This window comes from Clarias gariepinus, chromosome 22 (genome assembly GCF_024256425.1).
Source record: "Clarias gariepinus isolate MV-2021 ecotype Netherlands chromosome 22, CGAR_prim_01v2, whole genome shotgun sequence".
Taxonomy (NCBI): Eukaryota; Metazoa; Chordata; class Actinopteri; order Siluriformes; family Clariidae; genus Clarias; species Clarias gariepinus.
The window spans coordinates 20,362,855-20,387,463 of record NC_071121.1 but is presented as its reverse complement, the minus strand read 5'-3'; the positions used below and the strand labels follow the sequence as shown (position 1 = coordinate 20,387,463).

The window sequence follows — 24,609 nt, the reverse complement described above, 5'->3', positions numbered from 1 at the left end:
GTTTTGACGGATTGTATTTAAGGTGACTCATGTTTGCTTAAGGAGTTCATGAACCTTGTGAGAGATCACATGGCAAAATGAAAGATAATTCAGAGCAGATGAAAAGCCACTTTGCAACCTTTTTTACATATTTTTTTAAAGTAAAATGTACTTAACCTCTGTACTTATTCTTAAAAGTTATGCTACAAGTTCAATGTAAAAAATGCACAGGCATAAGCAAAGCATTGTTTTGAACTTGTGGAATTGGAGCATGCGTAATATTCAAAAGAAGGAAGCAGGTGGCTTGTATACCTTACTTCTTTGCCTGCCATACTCAATTGGAATTAAGCATAATAGGTAGATGCATGCGATTTGGTACGACTCCTAAATATATTTTTGTGACCCCTTTCAAGCAAACTCTCTCCCTTTTTTTTCTCTATATCCATAAGCTGCTGGCCAGCTGAGTAGTACAAGGACAAAGACTTGAGCCGTTCCCTCTGAATTGACCATGGCCACAGGCCATTGTTCCTGTGGTTCAGCGGGGGCAGTACACTCATCTCATATATACTAACATCAAAAACCTGTTGCTGGAAAAGTCACATTCATGATCCCTTATTTACACATGAAAAGGTGCAGATAACGCACAGACACCTGATCCATTTGTCTGCTCTACCGCGTATAACTTTTTGTGAATAGGGACATCTGTTTGGGGAGCTGAAAGCACTAGTCATGCCTCACTCACACATTTCTGCAATATTATTATTATTGTCCAGGTTAAATGATAAATTGTGATTTTGATATGAAAACTGTAATAAAACTCGTTTCTATGGACATGATTCATCTATGGTGCTCTCAGTTAATCTGAGGTGAAAATGTTGCCACAAGCCACAGTGTTTGCATGCCGGCATTTTTCCCCCCACAGTCTTCTCAGCATGTGGTTGCCCAGTACCACAGTCATTTATAACTTCTATATTGAATTATGGTGGGGCTGTAACAGATAATCCCAGGGCTTGTGTGTGTAAAAACAAGTCCTCCCGCAAAAAAAGCAACATCCAGTCAAGTCAGGCTTTATTGTCAAGCATGTATACAATGGGACGTAACAGCATGCCTTTACTTTGCTCTGTAAACAAACTGACTAAAAAAAGTGGGACGTATTAGACAAGAGCAATGAAACTCAATCTGTGCACCATTCCATAGCACCATTTCAATCAGCTCTGTATAAAGAAAAGAAAAAATACATTATTTGGCGCTTTCTGCTTTGTTCCCAAATACACGAAAGAGTTCCAGGCCAAAACGGTCATTACCTTTAGTACCAAGCCTTGAATCAATCATTCAATGCACTGAAACAGAAGTTGGCTTCTATCCAAAGTGCACCCATTTTTCGCCGCCTGTCCGTTTTTGAAGGGGCTTGGAAGCACAAAAAAATAATCAGCAGAACATCCCGTAAGTGTGAATGCAGAGTGGCAGATGTGGCCAAGGGAGAAAAAGGCTCTCGGGCCATTGTTTGGCCCTCGGGTGCCATTTATTTGGTTGCCGTGACAACACTACGCAACCTTTATCCATTTCCCCATGCTGGACGCATGCTAATGGGAGATCATAGCTTGTATTGACAAAGATGAGAGAAGCTGAACAACAAACAGCGCGGTGTGGATGAAAGCCAGTAATATTCAGCAAGCTTTCATGGCTGAGGTGCAAAATAAAGAGCTTTTATTATTTATCATCACTGAATATGCTTGATTATCATTTCATGTTTTTAATGTTGCATGCAGAAAAGGATTTCTAGGTTGCTTAATGTTTAAGGGAGGCCCGTCCGCCTCATTCCATCAACCTCATTAAACGAGAGGGCGCAGTAATAGTAAAATAGTAATCTTTCATGGAAACCTTTAAAAGAATAATGCTAATAATGATCAACCTCAATTTCCTGAACAGTTTTCTCATCCAGGATTGTCCAGAGATTCTGGTAAACTGTCCAATCTCTCTGTCTCTCTGTAAAAGATATCTGGGCGGGTGCTTATAAATAACTCGGTTTTCTTTCTGGCAATGATGCCATGATGAATGCCAGTGTCTTTTCTGCAACCCACCACCTTTCAAATAACTTGATTTACTGCCATCTACGCAAACAGCATGCATAATAAGGGACATTCTCACTCTGACCACATTATAATTCTTACATTTACATACAATAATGACCAGAATTCCACCAGCAACAGATAAAACACAAGTCCAGATTGTGCTTTACAAATAATTTACAATTTATTTAATGTTTCTGATTAGTCACGCTGCTAACAATGATGTAGTAATACTACAAGTAACCTCAGTAAGCACAGATTTACTTCAAAATGTAACGATAGAGAGCACAATAGACAGAGGAAGAGGCTTGAAGAAGGTTCTCCATCAATATTCAAGTGCTCTTAGAAGAACTGAGCCTCCATGAGTTTCTTGAAGCCTGTGCACGAAGCTGCAGCGTGAACAAAGCAATTTAGTCTGCCATTGTGAACGTTAATTAAAATGAGTCTCTATTTAATCCCTGGCGTAGATGTCTAGATTTCCATTCAGACAAAAGATGATGGAGAATATGTATATCTCAGATCAATTTATAGTTAGAATAAAGAATAGTGTGAAAGGCCTACGGTGATGAAAGTAAAGAGTGGACCGACTGGTCCAAGTACGTTGCATTCATTTGTTTTTCATTTCAAAATGATATGCAAATGAGATTTTCAGAATTCAAATAATAAATATTACAAAAAAAGCTCTCATACTGCTCCTTGGCTTGATTTTTTTTTTTTTCATTTTACATTCAGTTTTAATTGATTAATTAGTTTGTTTGTTTATCTATTTATTTTCTGGACAATATTAACAAATGCTTGTGAATACCAGAATGTGCATTTGCAATTACAGAGTATCTTGCAGCTACAACGGCAGAGTAAACAACCTATTTTAAATGATATTTCTTTATTAAAACAGAGGATCTAGAGTAGAGTACGCATCTTAAGCGAAAATTATTTTGTAGCATAACTCGGCTGTACTTTCAAGTCAGCTCTTTTCACAATGAAATGTCTAGTTTTTTTTTTTTTTTGTTATAATTTTTTCAATATATTTGGATTTATGAATATTTTCTTCGTAGGCTTTGTATGGTGAAACAGGTAGAAACAGCCAAAAGAAGAAAAGGTGAATAAACACAACATACAGAGACCCACGCCCTTGTTTAGTATACTTAAAACTTTTCTTTTAATTACTATTGAAAGCATCTTTGCTTTACAGAATTTCTGTACACATGACTCGTGTACCGTTTTGGTCAAATTCCATCTCAAGTCCTCTTTTTTTAGTCAGTGTTGTTTACTGTACACTCAGACACATTGCTCCATGTCCTAAAGTGACGATGCACAGGTGTTTAAAAGACAATAGTTCAATTCATTTCCATTGCTTTGGGTTCATTGGTGTAGTTGATGTGCCACGACTCCCTCATCCAGGCCACACCTGTGATATTCAAAGCTACCATACATATTTGCCTAATGATTAATGCACACCAGCTTTAATATACTGGTCACCATGCTTTGCATGAAATGTACTTAATGCCATGAATTCTCTTTCTGGACCTACAACAGTACTACAAAAGCCTAAGACTAAAGTATGATTTGAAAATGAGCAGTATTAAATGTGATGAACATTTTTTGGTTGATTTATTTTTTTCATACGCTAACATACTGTATGTGTTACATTGTTTGCAATTATTACAAAGACCACTTTGACATTTTATTCTCTGTTACCTTATATTATGGACCTAAATGTATACAACTACTTAATATAAAGTTTGATGGTGATTGTTTATGATTCAATTAAGATATTTTATTTGCATAATTGTTAAGTTCAACCATTATTAGTATAAAACCTTAAAGATTTATAAATATTGGACTATATGTTGCTATAAAGTATAACTGTATATGTATGTTTTATCCAGAGCATATTTTAGACTTATATTCATTTGTAATTATCAGCTAAATATTAAACAGTCATCACAAAGAAATATAGTGAAAATATATTCACTATGTGTGTGTGGGGGGGGGGGGGGTATGTGGTTGCATAAGCAGAGTTAGCATAGGTGTGTGCCTTACATTTACTCTTCTTGGACATAATAAATTTAACAGGAATTTCCAATATGTGCAAAACTAAATGGATGTCTAATTAATATTACGGGATTTTGTATGTAAATTAATGGTTTTGTTTACTAGCCAAGGCAGTACAGTGGTGTAGTGGGTAGCACTGTGGCCTCACACCTTTAGGATGGAGGGTTCAATTCCCTCCTCGGATCTACTGTATGTGGACTGAGTTTGCATGTTTTCCCCATTCTTGGTGGGTTTCCTCCCACTAGTCTGAGTTCCTCCCACAGTCTAAAGACATGTAGTTTATGCTAATTGAGGTTTCTAAAATGTTCTATAGTGTGTGATTGCTTGTGTACTATGATGGTTTTTTCCCTGTCTATAGGGTGTACCCCAAGCCCCATGGGATAAGCTACAAGCCTACTCTGATTTATTTACTTACGTTTATTAATCATGTAATGTTAAGGCAACAATACATCTATATATCTACTTGATATTGTAGCATAATATTCTCTGTCATTAAGAGACTTCACCATTCTAGAACGATTAAACCCCTGATTTTTACAAAGCCCTGAAACTGAAGACTACTTGCCTGATGAATAAATATCTCCTCATGGAAATCTTAACTGGTATGGAAATCCATATCAATATGAAAATATTAACACTGACTTATTTTAATTAGTTTATGTATAAAGAGCAAATGAAAATAAATTTCCTGAATCTGTCTGGCATTTATTTACTGTTAATATCTGAAGGGTGTCCCATAGCTGTGCCTACTATACTGTAGCCAGCTATTGTTAAATTTATTTCAAATCTGCTAAAACTTTGCTTAATTGTAAACTGCTAATTATTTTTTTATTGTTTATTGATAGACTGTTAAATGCACTCAATAATATTTACTGTCTATGATATTGCAAGGCTAAACTTGTCCCAATAGGCAATAGGTAAAATGATTTATGTTATTCATTCATTCATTATTAATTGCTAACATTGTTTTTCCCTCTTTTGAACGGTTGTTGAGATTAATGATTTATAAATACATGTATTTGTGTTAACATTAATAAAACTGTTTTTGTAAAATTATCAGAGATTATGTTCAGTCCAGATTGAAGACATCAAAGATAGTGTCTGCTAATGATTCACACTGAGCATCATGGAAAGTCTGTTTCATCTTCTTAATTAAATCATATAACTTTTAAGAGTGGGATTTAATGAAATTATGGCTAAAACTTTGTTTCTTTTGAAGTAATAAGATGATTTTCTCTGCACTACAGCCAACTCAATCCATCACTACCATGAAAATTGACATTTCACCATTCAATATTAATCTGTGCAATCCATATATGAGGATTTTTTTTTAATCAAAAGACTGCTAACGTTTCATCTAACACATGCAAAATTTCTTTTTTTTTTCTTTTTTTTTTTTACAGTATGTTTAATGTATGTACTGTATATTGCATCACATTTGAGGGTGAATACGTATGCAAGGATTTTTTTTTGTTTAATTTTGTTGATTACAATGCCAAATATAATGTTTTTCACTAAAATTCCATATCATGGACTATTTAGTACAGATTCATATTAAGTATATAAAGTCCATTTCAATTCCAGGAAATAAGATCATAAAATGGGGATACTTATTCAAAGCACAGTGTTGCTGAATTGCACTGTAAAATCTTGTTTTTGAAATCAACTTTAGACTTTCTAATTTATAGTTAGGCCAAAATGGTTCAGTGTCACATAGATGAGGATGGTTTCCCTTCGGGTTCTGTTTTTTCTTGATGGTTACAACAATCGCCTCTAACTTGCTCATTATAGAAAAATTATATAATTTATGTATAATTTATGTATTTAATTTATTGAATAAATATGTTAAAAATCTGACATTTATATACTCGTTTAATGCTACTTGTTTTAATGTTCCTTGTTAAAATCACCATACAAATAAAATTTAATGGAATTGAACTGAATTTGAAACAATTATCTTGGGTTATCTGCATTGAATTTGAAAAGTGACAGAGTTAATAAGAGTTTGGTTCTTTGCTACAGTGTCTGTAAAGAATACTTCCCAGCCAGTAAACGTTTACAACCACCCTGCTGAGATCATGGCTTAGATTTGAAGGATTGGCCCCCCCATCGACTCACAGCTTGATGATGACTGTGTGTGCTGTTTCTCAATTTCTCAACTTATCCGATTCACACTATTCCTCCTTATCCCAAAACATAAAAACAGCATCGATCCTTTATGGCAGTGGTTTTAAAAGTGGGGCCCTGGGACTCACAAAGGTGTGTCTTTTTAAAAACTTTATTTTAGTAGTGTAAGAAATTATTATTATTAATAAATTAAATCAACTTGAGCACAATAATGGCCCCAATAAATAACCAGAAAATAATTTCACACCTTTAAATAATTAGGGTAATATTTGAACAGTAATTAAAATGGGGCTCCTGCTTTCAGTCCTCTGCTATGATCTAGCATTGTCTTGGGTCTGACAAGGAATGACGATAAGCTGTGTTAACTTAGTTAACATAGTTATTAATAATTTTAGAATGATAAGAAAAACACATTTTGAGTAGTATACCTCTTTATTTTGAGTTGTACCTCTTTATTTAATCAGCAGATGACTATGTGTTAGGTATGTGTGAGGGATGGCTTACAGTGAGAACACCTCTCCACCTTTCCACCTCTCCATGGGGGGCTCAGCTCACACATTTATTGTTTGTTGATGGAAGCAGTTGTCATACCCCAGCCATGACAAAAGAAGCACTATTGTCCCCACGTTTCCCTCTGCACAGGAACCAATGGGCAATTCACTTGTTCAGTTACAGCCATGCCTGCCTTTATGTACCCAGGTGAAAAGCACTCTTACTTTGTTATACATAAGTATGATTTTTAGGGGAATTATACTTTTAAAAATCAAATCAGTCACATTACCATGAAAAAAAGAATCTGTGCTTTTTAGTCCCTACATTTACATTTAGACTTTCCATTTACATCTTTATCATGAGTAAATCATCAAATTTTTAGTCTCCTTTCTGCCCCTTGTAATCATAGTTTTTAACTGAATTAAACTCAACCAATATCTTTTTGCAAAGGCACCACTTATAAGTCTCACCAGATTTGCTCTTTATTCTTTAAAAACCTTTTTTATGCAAAACATAAATATGTATATAGTGTATAAAAAGTATGACACTCTTAGCAAACATATTATATTCAATAATTATATTTAATGGTATAGTATAAAGGATATATGATATTACAAATCAGTTCATTAAAAACAAATTTCATAAAAAAAAAATTATATAATAAAATAAAATTAAATATATTTCATAAGATATTATATTTTTTATAATAATAATTTATATAAAGGGGTTTATTATATTTTTCGTTTTCATTCTTTGGGTACATTTTATTTAAGAATGTCACATTTATACTTTCATTCAAATATCAACAAATTTTAATAAAGCAAAAATATACCAAATATACCAGCCATAATAAAACATAACATAACATAACATAACATAACATAACATAACATAACATAACACCAGCACAATGTGAATTGAATAATATTGATTATAAGTTATATGTATGTAAATAAACAAAACAAAACAAAATGATTAGCAGTAATTTAGCACAGGAAATAATATAGTATAATAGCTATATGTCTATAACATATGTGATAAAAGTAACTAACTAGTCTCATGGCCATTATAAATCTTACAAATGTCCACAGTATTAAATGTACCTTTTCAACTGAACAGGATCTTTGGTTAATAACTTAATTAAAAACACTGGGAAAATTATATTATATAACACCCCAGGACAGGCTGTTTTAGGAAATTAATCAACTTTGAGGTAGTAGCACTGACCGCCCTGTAGTCTTTCTATACATCATACCCCACTGTTATTTTTCTTAATAAATACATGAAAAAAATGAAAACTATTTAATTTGTTACCAATTCATTATATGGTTTAAGATCTAATATATTCAGTATTTATTTTAGTTACCGCTGCATGCCTAGTAAGAAAATAGTAATCTTCATATTTATTTTTCAATCTAAATAAATACATGTATTTGAAACTATACAGCACTCCAATTACCCAAACACACTCCCCTGTGACATAACTCTTGCGAACACTGACAACAACTTCTACTTATGGGTAGAAAAATTCATTACACACCTTAAAGTTGGATTTTTGTTGTCCTGGGAATAAACATTGTAAATAGAGAGTGGTGTAGACAGACAGTGATATAATGAATACGCTTTGCCCTTGATAATAATGTCCCTGTGTCTGGCAAGCAACTTGGTGCTTGGTCACTAATTAAAGTTAAACAAAGCTGTACCATTAATTAAGCATCTGTGGCCTCATCATTCATACCTTTTAAAGCTGTGGAGTGTACAAATGTACAAAATTGATCTGTACGATCTCCTTTATTGAACAGTATGCTATAATCTCATACAGTATGTATTGCAGCAGAACAGTGCTGCTGAACTGCTTTAAAAAGAAAAAAAAGTATATAAAAAAAGCATACAAACTATAGGCATATACTGTGGACATGTTACTAGTGGAATATTGAACAAACTGTTTATTTTAATCAATGCATTTTGTTCATTTCTATACTTTCTTTTTTTAAATAGATTATTTCCATAGCCATTTTTCAAAGGACTGACAAAAGATCAAGAGCCATCCAATTAAGTAATTTGATTTAAAACCTTATGATCCATTATAATCAGGTGAATGGCATGAACGAGTGACTTGCGTTGTGTTAGCTTCCTCTTTCCATGGCCTTGATGATTGAGACTGCAGTGCATGCGGACACTCTGCTAATGCAGGTGACCAAAAGTGTGTTCATAAGAATTTGCATGAGCTAATGTATATAAAAGAAGATATAAATGATGAACTGAGGGCAAGATACTGGATTCTCTCATGTGTAATTAAGTTATATTACAATTTGGCTTATTATTTTTTATAATCCCCTTAGTTTATTAACATACTTTCTCAGTTCTGGGATTATTTTGATTGAAAATCCTTCACGTAATAACACACAGCTTTTCACTGGGTGTGTGGTGACAAAGTAGAAGTGTAAAGTGACATTGCTCATTGTCGAATACAATGTGAGAAAGTGGAAACCATGCCAGAATGCCAAAAGAATTCTAGGCTGACATGTTGATGTGAAAAATCCCAGTGGCCTTTGGATTGCTCTTCGCCTTTCATGTTTTACACCGATTCCAGGAACACATGTTCAATTTACAAGTGCACTCCAAGTGTCGCACCGTTATTGTCCAGTTGCTATTAGTCATAACCTTTAAGGACCCTGGTAAAAAAGGCAAGACCATCTGCGGAAAAAAAAGCCTTTTATGGTTCAGTTAGGCATATTTAAAACCCAGGATTTGTTTTTGAAAATAGAGGAAAACAAGTTTTTCTAAGCACTTTTGTTAAGCAATGATGACCAATATGAAAGGAATCATATTAAAAACAGTTTCATGCAAATAGATGTTCATTATATAACGAATCGGTGTGAATTCACAATAACAGCAAGTCTCATTCTCGTCTTCATCTATTAACCTTTCTTTTTTTCAGATATTTCAGATATGATTTTTTTTGCTTGTTTCTTTTAAATAAAATCATCATAATTTTGACTCTTCTGAGATAATTCGTGCAAATGCAGTCTTTCTTGAATGCTTTCACCTTAAAACCACCACGTTCCCTTAAACTGAGCAACTTTATCCAGAAAAAGTAACAACATAGCCAACAGACAACTAACAAAAATCCTATTCATCCACATATATAAGACAAAACAATATAATCCACAACAATAAAATGTTCTTTCCTGCACCCTTCAAATATTCAATCATTTCAATCATTCAATGCTTTGTTTTTGTTTCTGGGTTAAAAGTGGTGAAAATGTTTTTATGCCTGAAACAATCATTTCCGATCAATCCTGTTTTTATCATGTTTGCAGGATATTTGCAGGTATACATGTATATGTAATTAAACTTGAGTAAATTCAAGTAAACTGGAACATTAGCTTTCTAACACATCAAATGTTTCCCAAGCACTCTTTTTTAAACGTTGCTTTTAAACAGTGTTCTTGAGCTTGTGAGAAAGGACAGAGATAATGAGATCCCCTCGGTTTAAAACCACTCCCTTTTGGAAAAAAAATGTGAAAGAAAGCATCTGTCCATTCTGAAAGAGGAAGAGTGAGGAGATGAAGCCTCTTTTCGCCCACCACTTTGGGTTTATTACTCAAACTGTGAGAATTGTTTAGCTTGAGCGCAATCAAGGCACAGGTTGTAATTGTTGGTCATAAACTGTCTAGACTGCGCTCCTTCTCTTTCCTACCTTTAGTCAGACATGATGGACGTTTGTTTTTATAAATTTTATAAGTTACGTTCTTCTGCTCTGTGGTGTTTTGATGTCCCTATTTAGTTTCAATGTAATTTCTGGGGATTTTTAAAAATACATAATTTATGTTGATAAAAATATATAGAAATATTGTAGGATTTTTAAAGTTTATAAGATAGGACAGACTCAAAGTTAAGTATCGATTCATTGCAGTTACTTCAATAAATTGTAACAGACCAGTCTATTCATCAATTAAATGGAATTCGACAAGCCATATATTATTAATGAATTCAATCAATATATCAGGGTTCCAAAATCAAATTATTGCTATCTTTAATATTGACTGCCAAAGGTCACTCATTCACATGTATACACTTAACTCTTGGTTACAGTTTTACAAATGGTGTGTGTGTGTGTGTGTGTGTGTGTGTGTTCCTAAATAGGAATAAGAATGTCAGAAACACCAGCTAATAAATAAAAAAATAAAAAAGGATTCAAAACAAGACATCATACAGTTTAGTGGGTGGTATATAATATTTGAATATGAACAGAATATATAAATTTTTATAAACTTTCCCATCTTTATACATTTATGTATGAGATATAACATTGCCTTAAACAAACATGAGATCCACATGCTCTATGAACAGGAATACAAAGTAGGTCATTGATAGTGAAAATATATATAACAAAAAGCTATTCTCATGCCCCTTATTAAAATGTCTTTCAACCGTCCAAACTGGCAAATTATACCATAACAAATGAATTCACTGATTACTGATAAGAAGTATCAGTATAGCGGATAAATCCATATCAACCACTTTTATCAGATTTATTTTTTGTCTTTTCCATATGTAGACTTAAAAGTCTGGTGCAATGGTTATAACTTCCTATCTCAATAGGCTTAAGGGCCATCAATCTAGTTTGTGATAGTGTAAGACATAAACAATTGACAGAGAGAGATGTATTGGTAATGGCTGGGTCAGCTATTGAGGAAGGCAGTAAATTCCTTCTCACTCCCTGAGCACTTACCACTTTCGCATTATGCAAACGTGAGCGGGGGTTCGAGGATTAAAATCCCTGTGCATTTTGAAACAGCCATGCTAGTGATAGATTGAAAGCCATTTTCTTAGGCATGTAAAATTTGATTCACTATATATATATATATATAGATATAGATATAGATATAGATAGATATAGATATTTATATATATAGTTTTAAAGACTTTGGTCAAAGTCCATTGTTGTCTTTGTGTTTGATATAGAGTACTATGAACTAAACATCAACCTCCATATTTGATCTTGTTGGGACATGTGATAAGGATACTGTGATGATCAATGCACCACTCATAGATTATTTTAACACTATGTATAAACTTTGTATGTGTATTATATATATATATATATATATATATATATATATATATATATATATATATATATATATATATATTTGCGGGTGGGTATGAGATTCCTGTTTAATAAATTTAAATCTATATATTGTAGTTTTGTTTAAATTGAGAAATGACATACCTTTTATGGTTTTCTTTGAAATAAAAATGTAATATAAAACCCCATTAGACCTTGGTCCAGGATCACCTTACAGGTTTGTAGTGATGACAACAGCTTCAACTTTGATTTTCATATTTAAATCAAAGGATGATGACGCACAAAAAAGATTTGACTTTAACCTGAGACTGTAAAAACGTCTTTTTCTTTTTTTTTTAAAAAAAAAAGGTAATTATTTAAAAAAGGTTTTATGAACTTTTTTTTCTCCTAGTAGGTTGTTCTTCTTCTTCGAGCCCGAGCTTTGGGTCAAACATTGTTTGCTTGGCCTAAATATGTAAAAATATTACTGTGTATTTTCTTAAAATAAAGACATATTACTTTTATTTCTTCTTACTACATGTAAATAAGCAGATATTAAAGAAGGGTGTGTGCATGATACAATACAAATTTAAGTTCACATTTTTCCAGCAATCCAAGGTTTTTTTGGGAAGCACATGATTATATGATTTTAATTATACTAGGTGGACTAGTGCATGCCTGTGTTTATATGTTTTGAATCTGAGTGTGCTGGATGCACTTTAGTGCAACACTGCTTTCAATAATTAAGAAGTAACACAGTGATCTGTTTCTGATTTCTGATGCACGCCTGCACCTCTTCTTCGCCCCCGCCCTCTGAACACACCCCCTGCACTCTGATTGGTCAGTCTCCGGTTCTAGTCCCGCCTCCTTCTCGCGCTCTGCTTTCCTCATCAATGAAACCTATTTGAATAATGTGCAAGCACTTGGACTGGAGCCAATCAGCTGTCAGGGCACCATGATAAATCGCAATGCATTATTGATAATAATAATTACTTTGACATGCGCATTTCTTCTTGAAGGGCTAATTTCGGCCGACCTGGAGAATTTACTAAGGCGAAGGAGTAAAGCGTGTTACTATTTGCCCCAGATGGTGGTGTAGCCTGCCATGTCGCGACGCAAGCAGTCCAAACCGCAGCACATCAACTCGGAAGAACCCAGTTCCACTGAAAATGGTAAGAGCTGCTGACTAATATTTTGGAGGTATAAGCCTTGGGTTATAATAAACTTTTTTTTTTTTTTTTTTAAGGCGCACTGGTAACGTAGTCGGTGTTGCCCCTTGGCTGATATCAAAGTTTTAAAGCTTGTTTGTGTGTGTGTGAGCGCGTTAACGATGCTATATTAGTATTAATGTTAATTTAAATTAATTTTAATATCGTTTTTAATTTGGCAACTGTTTGGGGTTTTTATATAAATAAAATTTGTATAATTAAAAAATATATTTATTGAATGAGTGATATATTTAGTTTTATTTTAATATTTCATATTTTTACTGCAGTTACAACTTATTAAATATTTGCAATAGATGTCTGTTGCCGTTTGTATTTGTTTACTTAAATTGCCGCACATACAATAATCCTAGAGTGATTTGAGCGATAACCTGCAACAGGTTTTTCCCCCCTAAATTCCCAGTTTTTTTTATCGCCCTCTCTATTATCAGGTCGCCTGCTTAACTTTAACCTGTAGCTGTTCACTGATGCTCTGAGAGAAAGTTCTAGCCTACCACAGTCTCCAGGTGTAAGGAGTACAATTCTGCCGTCTTCATGTTATTAAATGGATTTTTCTTTTCTGTATATTCATAGATACGCAGGCGATGATCAAAACAAAGGCGATCAACATGGTTTTTTTTTTTTTTTGCACGAAACTTGATTCCGGGAACAAACTGGCCACAAAAGCAATAAACCCCCACCTCGGTTTAGATGCATGAGTTTCTGGGGGTGGGGGATGGGGCGAGGACTTGTGGAGGTGGGGGGTCAATGGCTGTTCACATATGTAAACTGTAGACCCGCTGCATGCTCTCTGTCCAGGTTGACCCCTTTACATGCGCCTTTCTGGCTCTTATTAATACAAAAAAATCAGCCTGTAAAGGGTCAACCTGTTTTCTCACTGATAGTTCATTTTTAATTGTTACAAAAACCTTTGTGTGACTGGTATTATTATGTAATTTGAGTAAATAGTGTTTGACCTCGCGATGTTGTGCCTTTTTTGGTCGACGCGCCCCCTTGTGGTGACTTGGTTCTTATCCGATTATTCTTGACTCGCTGGAGGATTTAACAGTTCAGCTATAAATTGTTTAATGTTTTCGTTAATATTTTTTTTCTTAAAATTTGTAAAACACCGATTTTATATGTAATTTACTGTATTGTGAATACAGTGCTTGGAGTGTCAAAACCTGATCAATTATTTAGTTTCTTCACCCACTCGCACCTAAATTTGTTTCGATTGAACATGGCTATCTACCTCTTCATTTTTTGGGGGAGGTTAATGAAAGGGGAAATAAAAAGGATGAAGGAAAAAAACAATGAACTTCTCAGTTTCAGTGCTGGAATTTTAATGGATCTTATTTATTTAATTTAAATATTTGGACAACAAGCTGACTGAAAATGTAAATACTGAATGGTTAGCTAGACCAGTTAACCAGTTAATCTGACAAATTTTTGATTATGTAAAGTTGACTTTAAAGAGTAGAATTGTCAACCACATTTTAAAATTAAAAGATGTTTGTGTCCTTGTTAAATAAATGAGCAGAAAAATTAATCTGGTATGGCTGTGCCTGCTCAAAAATAATGATCCTATTCCCTCATAAAGCTTTAATCACACCCCTTTAATCATATCCTCTTCTTTAAATAAAGTTAAGAAAAACTGGTTATGATCAGAGTACAGTTTGAGTCTGGTGAACAGTGCCTCAATAAGTCGGTCATGGAAATGGTGTAGAATAGTTATGTTTATAATTCTTATTACAGATCTTAATCCATTTGTTGTGCATGCACTGCCAAAATCTCACTTGTGTCCACCTTTAAACCGTCTCTCTCTCTCTCTGGGTGATGTTTCTTTGTTGCTGCAGGGGTTCTACAAGATGCCCACACAGAGGAAGGGAATGAAATCAAAAGGTGCCGAATGGAAGAAACGAGAGTCTGTGAAAAATGCTGTGCCGAGTTCTTTGATGAAATGGAGTTTCTTGAACATCAGAGAAACTGCACTAAGAGTCAACAGGTTGTCATTATGAAGGATGGGGAGGGAGGTGAAATACCACTCGAGTTCTCACAACGCTCCCCTGAATTCCAAAGCGATCACAGTGATGGCTGTTCTAGCAGTAATTCTCATTCGAAGCACAGCATTGAGTCAACAGACACTACTGAAGATGCATTGCATTTAAATGGAGACGGTGATTCAAAACAGTCCCAGGAGGACATGTCCAACAGTCTTGACATTGGTTACATAGGGTCTTCCAAATTGCAAGACTCTAATGTTACCTTAGAAGCCATGCCTGCCACCAGAGTAGCTGTAACACAGCATTCAAGTTCATCTACTCAGAAGTCACCCTCTCTCACTTCTCAAGAAGTCTTACATGTAATACCCATGATCCTTGAGCAGCTGGTTAGTCTTCAGCAACAACAATTGCAGCAGATTCAACTGACTGAACAGATTCGAATTCAAGTGGCCATGATGACACCCCAGAGTGTCCAGTCTGCAATGGGAGCTACAGTGGATCCTCTGAAGGCACTTGGTGCACACCTTTCCCAGCAACTTTCAGCTGCTGCTGCTTTAATAGGAAAACGTACAGGCACACAGAGTTTATCTTTAGAAGCTCTCAAACAAGGCAAATTACCCCAGTCCAGCAGCGTTACCACATCACTTGCTGGAAATGTTGGTCCCATAACCTTAAAGACCGATACAATCAAAGGGCTGCCAGATCTAGCAAACAGGCTTCCAGCTTTACTTCCACAATCGCCAGCAGTTCTGGCATTCCAAAGCCCATTTACTAACCTTACAGCAAACATGGATCCTGCCAAAAAGGGCAAAAACAAGATGCATGTCAATGCAGAGTTAAAGAATGGAGGCGGTGAGCAGATGTACAAGCATAAATGCAAGTTCTGTGGAAAGACATTTGGGAATGACAGCGCTTTGCAGATTCATTTGCGTTCACACACTGGCGAAAGACCGTTTAAGTGTAATATTTGTGGAAATCGTTTTACAACTAAAGGAAACCTTAAAGTGCATTTCCAGAGACACAAAGACAAGTACCCACACATTAAGATGAATCCGCATCCTGTACCTGAGCACCTAGACAACATTCCTACAAACAATGGCATTCCCTATGGCATGTCTGTGCCCCTTGAGGAATCAAATATTGTAGAAAACAAACCAGCGATCGGGGTCCCATCCACGGGTACCTCATCAGTGCTCCAGGGATTCAAACCTTCTTTTGATGTTCCAGTTACTGGGGACCTCTGCACACAAAGACCCTCCTCATCTGGCAGTGACGGTGCATCCATTTCATCAGGCATGTTCAGTAGTGAAGTAGGATTGGAGCAGAGCAAAGATGCTTCGGAAACACTTGGTAGCCTGCATCAAATTAATGGAAACAGTGTCCTAGGTGAGAGTGGGTCAGGCACGGCCAAGCTTCAGCAAATGGTGGATGGCCTGGAGAAGAGGACCAATGACCCCAATGAATGCCTAATCTGCCACAGAGTCCTGAGTTGTCAAAGTTCTCTTAAGATGCATTACCGTACCCACACGGGTGAGCGACCATATAAGTGTAAAATATGTGGCAGGGCCTTTTCTACTAAGGGCAACCTTAAGGCCCATTATGGTGTCCACAGGGCAAACACTGCTCTCAAAATGCAACATTCCTGCCCAATTTGCCAAAAAAAGTTTACCAATGCTGTTGTGCTACAGCAGCACATTCGAATGCATATGGGTGGCCAAATTCCCAACACTCCATTGCCTGAAAGCCAATATGAGGGCACTGAAATGATGGACTCCAGTTTGACAGAGAAGAACATTGATGCAAGTGGGCTTGAGGAAAGCATGGAAGAACAAGATGCAGATTTTGACAATCGGGAGAATCCAAACAACTCTGAGCCCATTCCTACTTATGCTGCCAAAGCAGATCAGCCATTCAATGGCTCCCCTGCCATGTTTACCGGAATTACTGCCCTAGAAAACCATATGAAAAGCCTCACATCAGCTCTGAACCTGCAGCGACAGAGCAGCACTGCATCCGAGAGTGATGGTGGGCTCAAAGAGTCACTGTCCACAGCAGGAGAGCTGGAGTACAAGAATGGACGTAGTCCAGTTGTGTCAGATTCTGCGTCATTTCACTCTTCGTCCCCAGTATCTGGACAGATGGAGAATGGACAGGCAAAATCCCCAGATTCTGTACACCCAGATGATTTGACTGGAGGGACTGCCAGACACGAGTCTGATGGAAGTCCAGATTTCAGTGAAACAAATGGAGCCCTGGATTTGACTTCCAGTTTCAGTACAAAGGCAATCAAAGAAGAACCTGGTCTGTCTTTTTCCAATGGCGAATATTGTAAGTTGTTCAGTTATTTTTAACCTTTAAAATTCTTTTAAAATGTAGTAACTATATGGAATAATTGTGGCAAATATGTCTGTTTTACAGCTGCTGGTCCTATGCCATTCATGAGAGTACCTCCAAGCCTGGTTAAGATGGAAATGCCAATTCCTTCTGAGAATCCGATCAGTGCCAATAATCAGCATGGATCACAGTCATCCCAGACAGCAGGCACTCCGCCGCCTGGCTCTAGTGCCCCTCGTCGCTCTGCCAAGCAGCATCTGTGTAACGTGTGTGGCAAGAACTTCTCCTCGGCCAGTGCGTTGCAGATCCATGAACGTACACACACCGGAGAGAAACCGTTCGCGTGTACCATATGTGGTAGAGCTTTTACAACAAAAGGAAACCTCAAGGTATTGTAATTGCATTACTCCATTTGCTTTTTAACTTGGTGTTCATCATGAACTAGTGGGCATCTTGTTAGTGGATTGCTTTGCTGACTATTTTAACCCATTGATTGCAGGTCCATGTTGGAACACACATGTGGAATAATTCAGCAAGGCGTGGTCAGCGTTTGTCTTTGGAGAACCCTATGGCATTGATGGCCATGGGTGCTGAGTCTAAGATGATCCCAGACATGTTGCAGCCCCCAAAAGATTTGATCTCCTCACCAATGAACTTTGACCCATCAGTGTGGAATCAGTATGCTGCTGCTTTCTCGAATGGACTGGCCATGAAGGCCAATGAAATTTCAGTCATCCAAAATGGAGGAATACCACTGCCTGGGAGCCTTGCTGGAGGGCCGTTGGTCGGCTCCACTGGAGGTTTGATGAAGATGGACTCCCATTCAGGCATTCCGGGTACGGTTGCTGAAATGGAAAAAAATGGTTCTGAAAGTGTAGTAAAATCCCAGTTTCCACATTTTATGGAGGAGGGCAAAGTGAATTAAGACCACACTAAGGTTTCCTGAGTGTATTGAATGACTGCTCCTCTACCAACATTTCAGTGGGCACAATCAAATTTGCCTTTTTTTGTTTTTGCATTTGCGAAGTCATAATGTCCTAATATGAGCAACACTCCTTCATTTAAAAACTTCTTCTGAAACATTAAAATTGATGTAACTACTGTAGTTATTAACTTTCTTTTTTTTCTAATATATGCGGGTATTTGTCAGTAATGTTTCTAGAAGTTGAATGTAAGTTTTACTTGAAAATCTTTCTTCCAGAACTGTCCTTCTAGTGAGAATTTATGTAAACCAGTTTTACCAGATCTTGTAGTAAATTGCTATAGGCTATCACATCACAATTATTTTGCATCACATTCTAATAGTCCCATCGTTGGTGACTATGTGCTCAGTGATGATGCGTTTAAGGCATGTTTATTTCTCAGCAGTGTAGAATAGTTGTATAACATTTTGCTAAAGTTCCTGTTCGATCAGACTTGCTTGTTTAAAATGACTGGAAACTAGATTTCATATTAACTTATTCTATTGAATTGCAGTGTAGGTTCTATCTGCTTTACCAAAAATGTAATTTAAGTGCCTCTGTGGTGCATGTCTTTAAGGAAAAAAAGCACCAAGATTATAATGAAGGTTCTTTGCAGATCTTTTTGTTTATGACCAAAGTGTACTATATTTTTACATGTAGCTTTAGAGTATTGTTTGAGAAATCCACAGTAAGCATTTAGTGTGGCATTTAGGCCTTTTGTTCAGTTCCATCAGGATGTTCAGTTCCATCAGTTGAACTGAACATCCTTTATTTGAAATGTTTGTAAGGTTTTTCCTTTGTAAGGGCCAGTACAACGCTGAAATCCCTGCACTTTATTTCTCTACATTCGGCCAAGATTTAGATTTTAACTGGACCATCCTTTGACCAGTAAGCTGTTTGCTGTTACTTTTTTGGTTTGTCTTTTTTTTTTTTTTTTTTTTTTTTCCTTCCTGCACAGTGTTTTCCTGTTTTCTTACTTTTATTCATGTTAGCTGTGTTGTTGTAGATGTCTGGACAAAATTTGCTACTTTTGTGGTGTATCAAAGGGAACCCAGCAAACAGTTTTTCATCATGTTTTGAGACCCTGCCCCTTTTGTAAGTGGATTGGAATCATCAACTTGGGTCAAACATCTACCTCAATTAGATGCCCATGTTCTTGCTCTACTGACTTGAACAGCTGTGTGTGTAAACCTTTTTTTTTTTTTTTTGTCCCCCCCCCCCCCCTTTGTCCAGTGCTTTGAGTAGGTAATATTGATGGTTACAGTCTTTCCAAAACCTGCTGATTTTTTTTCTTTTATTTTAGTAATGAATGTATCACTGGACACTTTGCACAACTCTTGCTCAGAATAGAACAAGGTGCCCTCAGAAAAGACTCCTGTACATTTTCTTTTGTATGCATTGCCAAATTGTGCCTTTTTGTGACTGAAAAGGGGAAAAAAAAAGATTTTGTCGGATTTTGGTCAGAGGGGTCTTGTATTCTTTAAATGCTGAGTCTGTTTTAGGTTTGTTTACAGTGTAGCCCTTTTTGTAAATGGTTGCCCCAGTTCTCTCTCTTGATATATTTTGAAAAATAAAACCAGGATCTTTCAAACCAAAGCCTGTGAGAGTTTAATTTAAGTGTACTTGTTCCTGAGTAAGGGGCGCTGATGTGAAGAATGTGTTAAATTGGGAGTGTATGCGAACCTGAGACAGGACGGGTTGATCTATTGCTTGGGGGACGCAAAGAAATACAGCACACTAATATTCAACATAACTGTGATCGAATCGATGCATTAGGTTAATTTACTCGTCTGTGGCTATCATATGGATGGCAGGGAAAGGAATTATGAATCGTGGACGTGCGGGCGATAATCTTATCCCATTCGCGCTCATGTGTCAGAGCATTACGGAATAGCCGACTCTAGGCTCCGCCAGCTCTGTTCGCTTCCGCCCTGCCGGGAGACACGCCTGGGCCGAGCTCACAGTCGCGGTCAGTCCGGGAATGGCTGGAATGATTGACAATATTCCTCTGCAGCCGGTACGGCACAAAAAACGCCATGACAACAAAAATAAAATGGGGTAAGATCAGCGTTCAACTGTAGCGTCACCTTTCAAAAGCAAACCTGTCTGTTGTTTGTTTGCTCGGTTAGCCTGCTAGCTTGGCCGCTAACGTACAAAGGGCGAATGAATATATGTCTGGATATCTGCTTGTTGATCATTCAGTTATATTTTAAATTCGTGAAAGAAAACGCTTGGATTTCTTTTCATTCTGTCAACTATAATAGCTTTTTATTATAGCTAATACGTTTCCTGAGCTACCGACTGCACCTACATCCTTGTTCCGGGTCTAATCGGTAGGTGCAGGTGCGTGTTGTTGTTTCAAGACCAAAAAAAGTGAGAAACATGGCAGGCTTTCATTTTTAGAGTAAGCTTTTCAAAATGCAAATCTTATCAACGCTGCATGTCGGTAAACTAAGAGGGCTTGGCTGTGTGTCTGAAGCTATACCTGTCAAGCGCTTGTAATAGTCAGTATTCGAGTCGTGTTATGATGTTTTCCATGCTTTTGTTTCAGTAGACGCAGTTTCGAGCTAAATTAAAATCACTGCTTCATAAACATCTTTCCCTCCCTAAATAAGCATCGATATTGTATGCTGATTGTATGCTAACGTTTGTCTTCTCAATAGGCTAATGTGAAACTGAGGATGGGCGTGTATATGGTACATTCTTTTATGTAGATGAAGCGTTATCCTTGTCAGTGTCATAGTGGTCAGATTCCCCTCACTAGACAACACTGGGTCCAGGTAGGGACACACCCTGAATGTGACCCCAGGCTATCAGAGGGGATCATGCAGACAATTTAGTATGGATAATCCAATCCTTGTAGGAATAAGTCAGAGAACATGGAAGAAAACACAGAGTACACCTGAGTTTGAGATTACCACAGAGATATGAGATGGCAAATTTACCTACCTACTGTGCCACCATAATATTCTTTATAAATGCAATTAGGTTATATTTTAATCTAGCCCATTTTTTCTTTTACATAAGGGACACTGTATAAACACATGCACAGTCTGCTATTACAGACACATAAGTATCATGTACCTCAGCCAAATGAAGTAAATCATAGTCAAATGGTTTTATTAGCAAGCCGGATTTATACAGTAAAAAGATAAATCTATTAACCCGGTCTAGAATAGGTGTCGAGTACAACCTCCACGAATGCCCAAAGGAATTAAATATTTGCTTGCATTCAACATTTAAGGGATGTGAAATGCTCATTAACATGCACAGACTTGTCATTTGTGATATCATATATTACCAAAAAATATTTCTAAAGCACCATTTACTTAAATAACCTTGGTACTTGCGCACACTTTAAGAAGGACTAATTTCTTCATAGAAGTACCCTAGTGCCAAACCCTCATTTTTTATATTGTTGTATGATTGTGTGTATGGTTGCTTGAATTGGACAAGCATCATGTAAGGGATATTCTTGACTTTTGACCTGGCTAGCCTCTGGATCCACCATGACCGTGTCTAAAATAAATAATTTATTGAAGAGGAATGAAAGTAAAAATTAATCTGACTAATAAACTATACATTAAAACAACATACATTACTGCACAGGTTACCTCCCAAGATACTGTTAACATTAAATTTAAATAGCATAACTTTAGTCTTTTTAGTTGCTTACACCCTTTTTTATTTAAATAATTTTTGAGCTACTGTATGTGTACATAATACGGGAAGGGAATATTTAAAACATACCATATCTTTCCAAGTCATGCCCCGTCATGGTGTATTTGCAATGGAAAGTGTTTAAAAAATTGAAGGTACTTCGTGATGCAAAAATGAGGAACAAAATAATTGGAAATCTATTTTCAGCCCATGGTATTTAGAATGTCTCAGCATGTTTATTAATGAAGACTGTACATATATATATAAAAAAAACTTATGTAGCCTATTTTTTGGTGCTTTGCTATTATGACATAAGAAGAAAATGAAAATGCTATGTATTTGGAAGGTCATTTTGATTTAGATAGGTGTTGACACAGACCTCTGTGCCAAAACTCATTATGTTGGAGATCAGGCTTGTTTGAGAAGGGAGTGGTTAGTAGACACTCAAATGTTATGGTATACGTGGCTGAAGGACTTGAATTCATAGTATCTGGTTGAGAATGAACGAAATGGCCATGAATAAAGGAAAAAGACTAACTTTTGAAGTAAAAGATAAAAAAATTTGTTCCTATGATAAATTTGTCTCTCTAGATGTTATCACTTTTGCCTTGGTAATGCTAGTTTTTTACATGGCTGTTGCTTATGATGAAATAGATTACTTCAGTTTGTGAGGATCCGTTATTCGCAACAACGATACCAGACTTGTGTAGATATTCATTCCTGCAGTAGTCTTGTAGAAGTTGTACTTATGTTGGGTCATACAGTACAACTGAGGTAACAAGGTGATTATCTTGTAATCATGCCCAGTCATGAATTAATATACTGAGGGAATGAGCTAATATTTTAAGGCCATGACCTAAGAGAGTCGACCACAGTTTGTGCAACATAAAATTTGCCACCATATGCTGTGAGTTAATATCATGTGGGGAAGTCATACATAATATGTAGTCTCTAGACAATTATTTAAAGCAAGGATTCACATGAAGTAGAAAATTCTGTCTATGTGGTAATGTTGGTGATTTCAGTATGACCATATGTGTCATTCCTCAATATTACAAAATCATCTACTTGCTTAGCAATCAGTGGCCACAACTGTGCAATGTACCTTACATCAATGTGTCAGTTCATGAGCTGAGTATATTATCTAGTGTTTGCAAAATATTCATTTTATGGCCCGACATATATTAAACAAATAACTGCCAGGTCACCATAGAACTGTAAGTTCCTGTCACCGCTTCAGAACTCTTCAGTGTTTATGCAGGAACAGAAGTAGCCCTTAGCTGGGACAACAGTGTTAGTGAATTACCTCCTCAGTCGAACAGTACAATATGATACAACATCGGGTCCTGGTCCTGGGACAAAAAAGGTCCTGGTTAAGGCTCGGCACACTAAGTGACATAACGTCATTTTCATGTCAAGTATATAATAATATGACATCAGTGATGATGCAGCATTTCTTATGAAAAATGAAATCATCTGCCCTTTATCAAATTTATAAGTAGAGACTCTTTGGCAAAGCTTTTATTTCTTTAGAGATCTTGACAAAGGAACCAAGGAGAAGAATATGCAAACTTGACCTTTACAAAATAAGCTAAGTCATGTAAATTACTTTACCATTTTTGTACTCATTGTATTTATAGCAGAGTGAGGAAACGTATTTGCACTAGCAACAAAGAATTTGCTGCACTTCATAAGGGCACAGCTGAAGGCAAAGTGTTGACTGTGAATAATTTTGGATGCTTTAACATCTATATATGGTTTTATGTTAAGGGGAATGAGATATGTAATTAAATGGATTTAATAAAAAAAATTGGGAAACAAATGCAACTGTATTTTTCAGGTGCTGTCCATGGTCGAGGTGCTGTGGATCAGGGGAATTTCGACCTAGGACAGTATGGCTAGGCCACCCTGAGAAAAGGGAACAGCGGTACCCTAAGAACGTCATCAATAACCAAAAATATAATTTCTTCACTTTTCTTCCTGGGGTAAGACACAAATAATGTTCACCTAAAAGTACAGTGTTTGTTTTTTTTGTCTCTTAACACAATACTACAGGCAATTCAATTAGGACTCTTGATATGGTATACATATTTTCCTAAACCTAGCTAATCTTTAGTGATTTTCTTACATCGGCCCCTCCTTAAAACATCATTTACCAGATTTTTGTTTAAAAACGTTTGCATTGCAAATAACCTTAGATTACCTATAGTACTATAGTGTGGGTAAGAATAAATCTGTCATTATGATTGTGAATATTAAGGCACAACACCAATTTAAAAAACATAATCGGGAATATATGATTGTGTAAAAGAATTTGGGCGAAGGTCCACTGTAGACTCTTATTTGTGGCTGGCAGGAGTGGAACCTAATGTGGTCTTCTGCTTTGGTAGCCCATGCATCTCAAGATTTGGCCTACTGTGCATTCTGAGATGCTTTTCTACTGACCATTGCTGTAAGGAGTGGTTATACTGTATATGAGTTAAAGTTGCCATCCTGTCAGCTTGCACCAACCACACTATGGCATGAAGAATGCTGTGCTTGAAAACCCTGAGATCGTTGATTTCTGAACTACTCAAATTATGCTTGTCTGCCGCCAACAACCCAAAATTTGATCAAAGTCACTGAGGTCATATTTGTCCCATTTGGATG

At 36.3% G+C, this 24,609-nt stretch overlaps 2 protein-coding genes across 2 annotated transcripts in view; both read left to right on the top strand.

Moving 5' to 3' along the window:
• The first annotated feature begins 12,840 nt into the window (after positions 1-12,840).
• On the top strand, positions 12,841-18,439 carry sall4 (spalt-like transcription factor 4). Its single transcript, XM_053482278.1, has 4 exons — positions 12,841-12,968; positions 14,858-17,332; positions 17,423-17,727; positions 17,838-18,439. The coding sequence occupies exons 1-4, from the start codon at positions 12,902-12,904 to the stop codon at positions 18,261-18,263; spliced, it is 3,273 nt and encodes a 1,090-aa protein (XP_053338253.1). The 5' UTR covers positions 12,841-12,901; the 3' UTR covers positions 18,264-18,439.
• Positions 18,440-19,976: 1,537 nt separating this feature from the next.
• The window catches only part of LOC128510185 (probable phospholipid-transporting ATPase IIA), a 45,201-nt gene continuing 40,568 nt past the window's right edge, over positions 19,977-24,609 (top strand). Inside the window, exons 1-2 of the mRNA XM_053482279.1 lie at positions 19,977-20,358; positions 23,801-23,945. Coding sequence (XP_053338254.1) covers positions 20,282-20,358; positions 23,801-23,945 — 222 coding nt within the window. The 5' untranslated portion in view covers positions 19,977-20,281. The remainder of the gene's footprint in view (positions 20,359-23,800; positions 23,946-24,609) is intronic.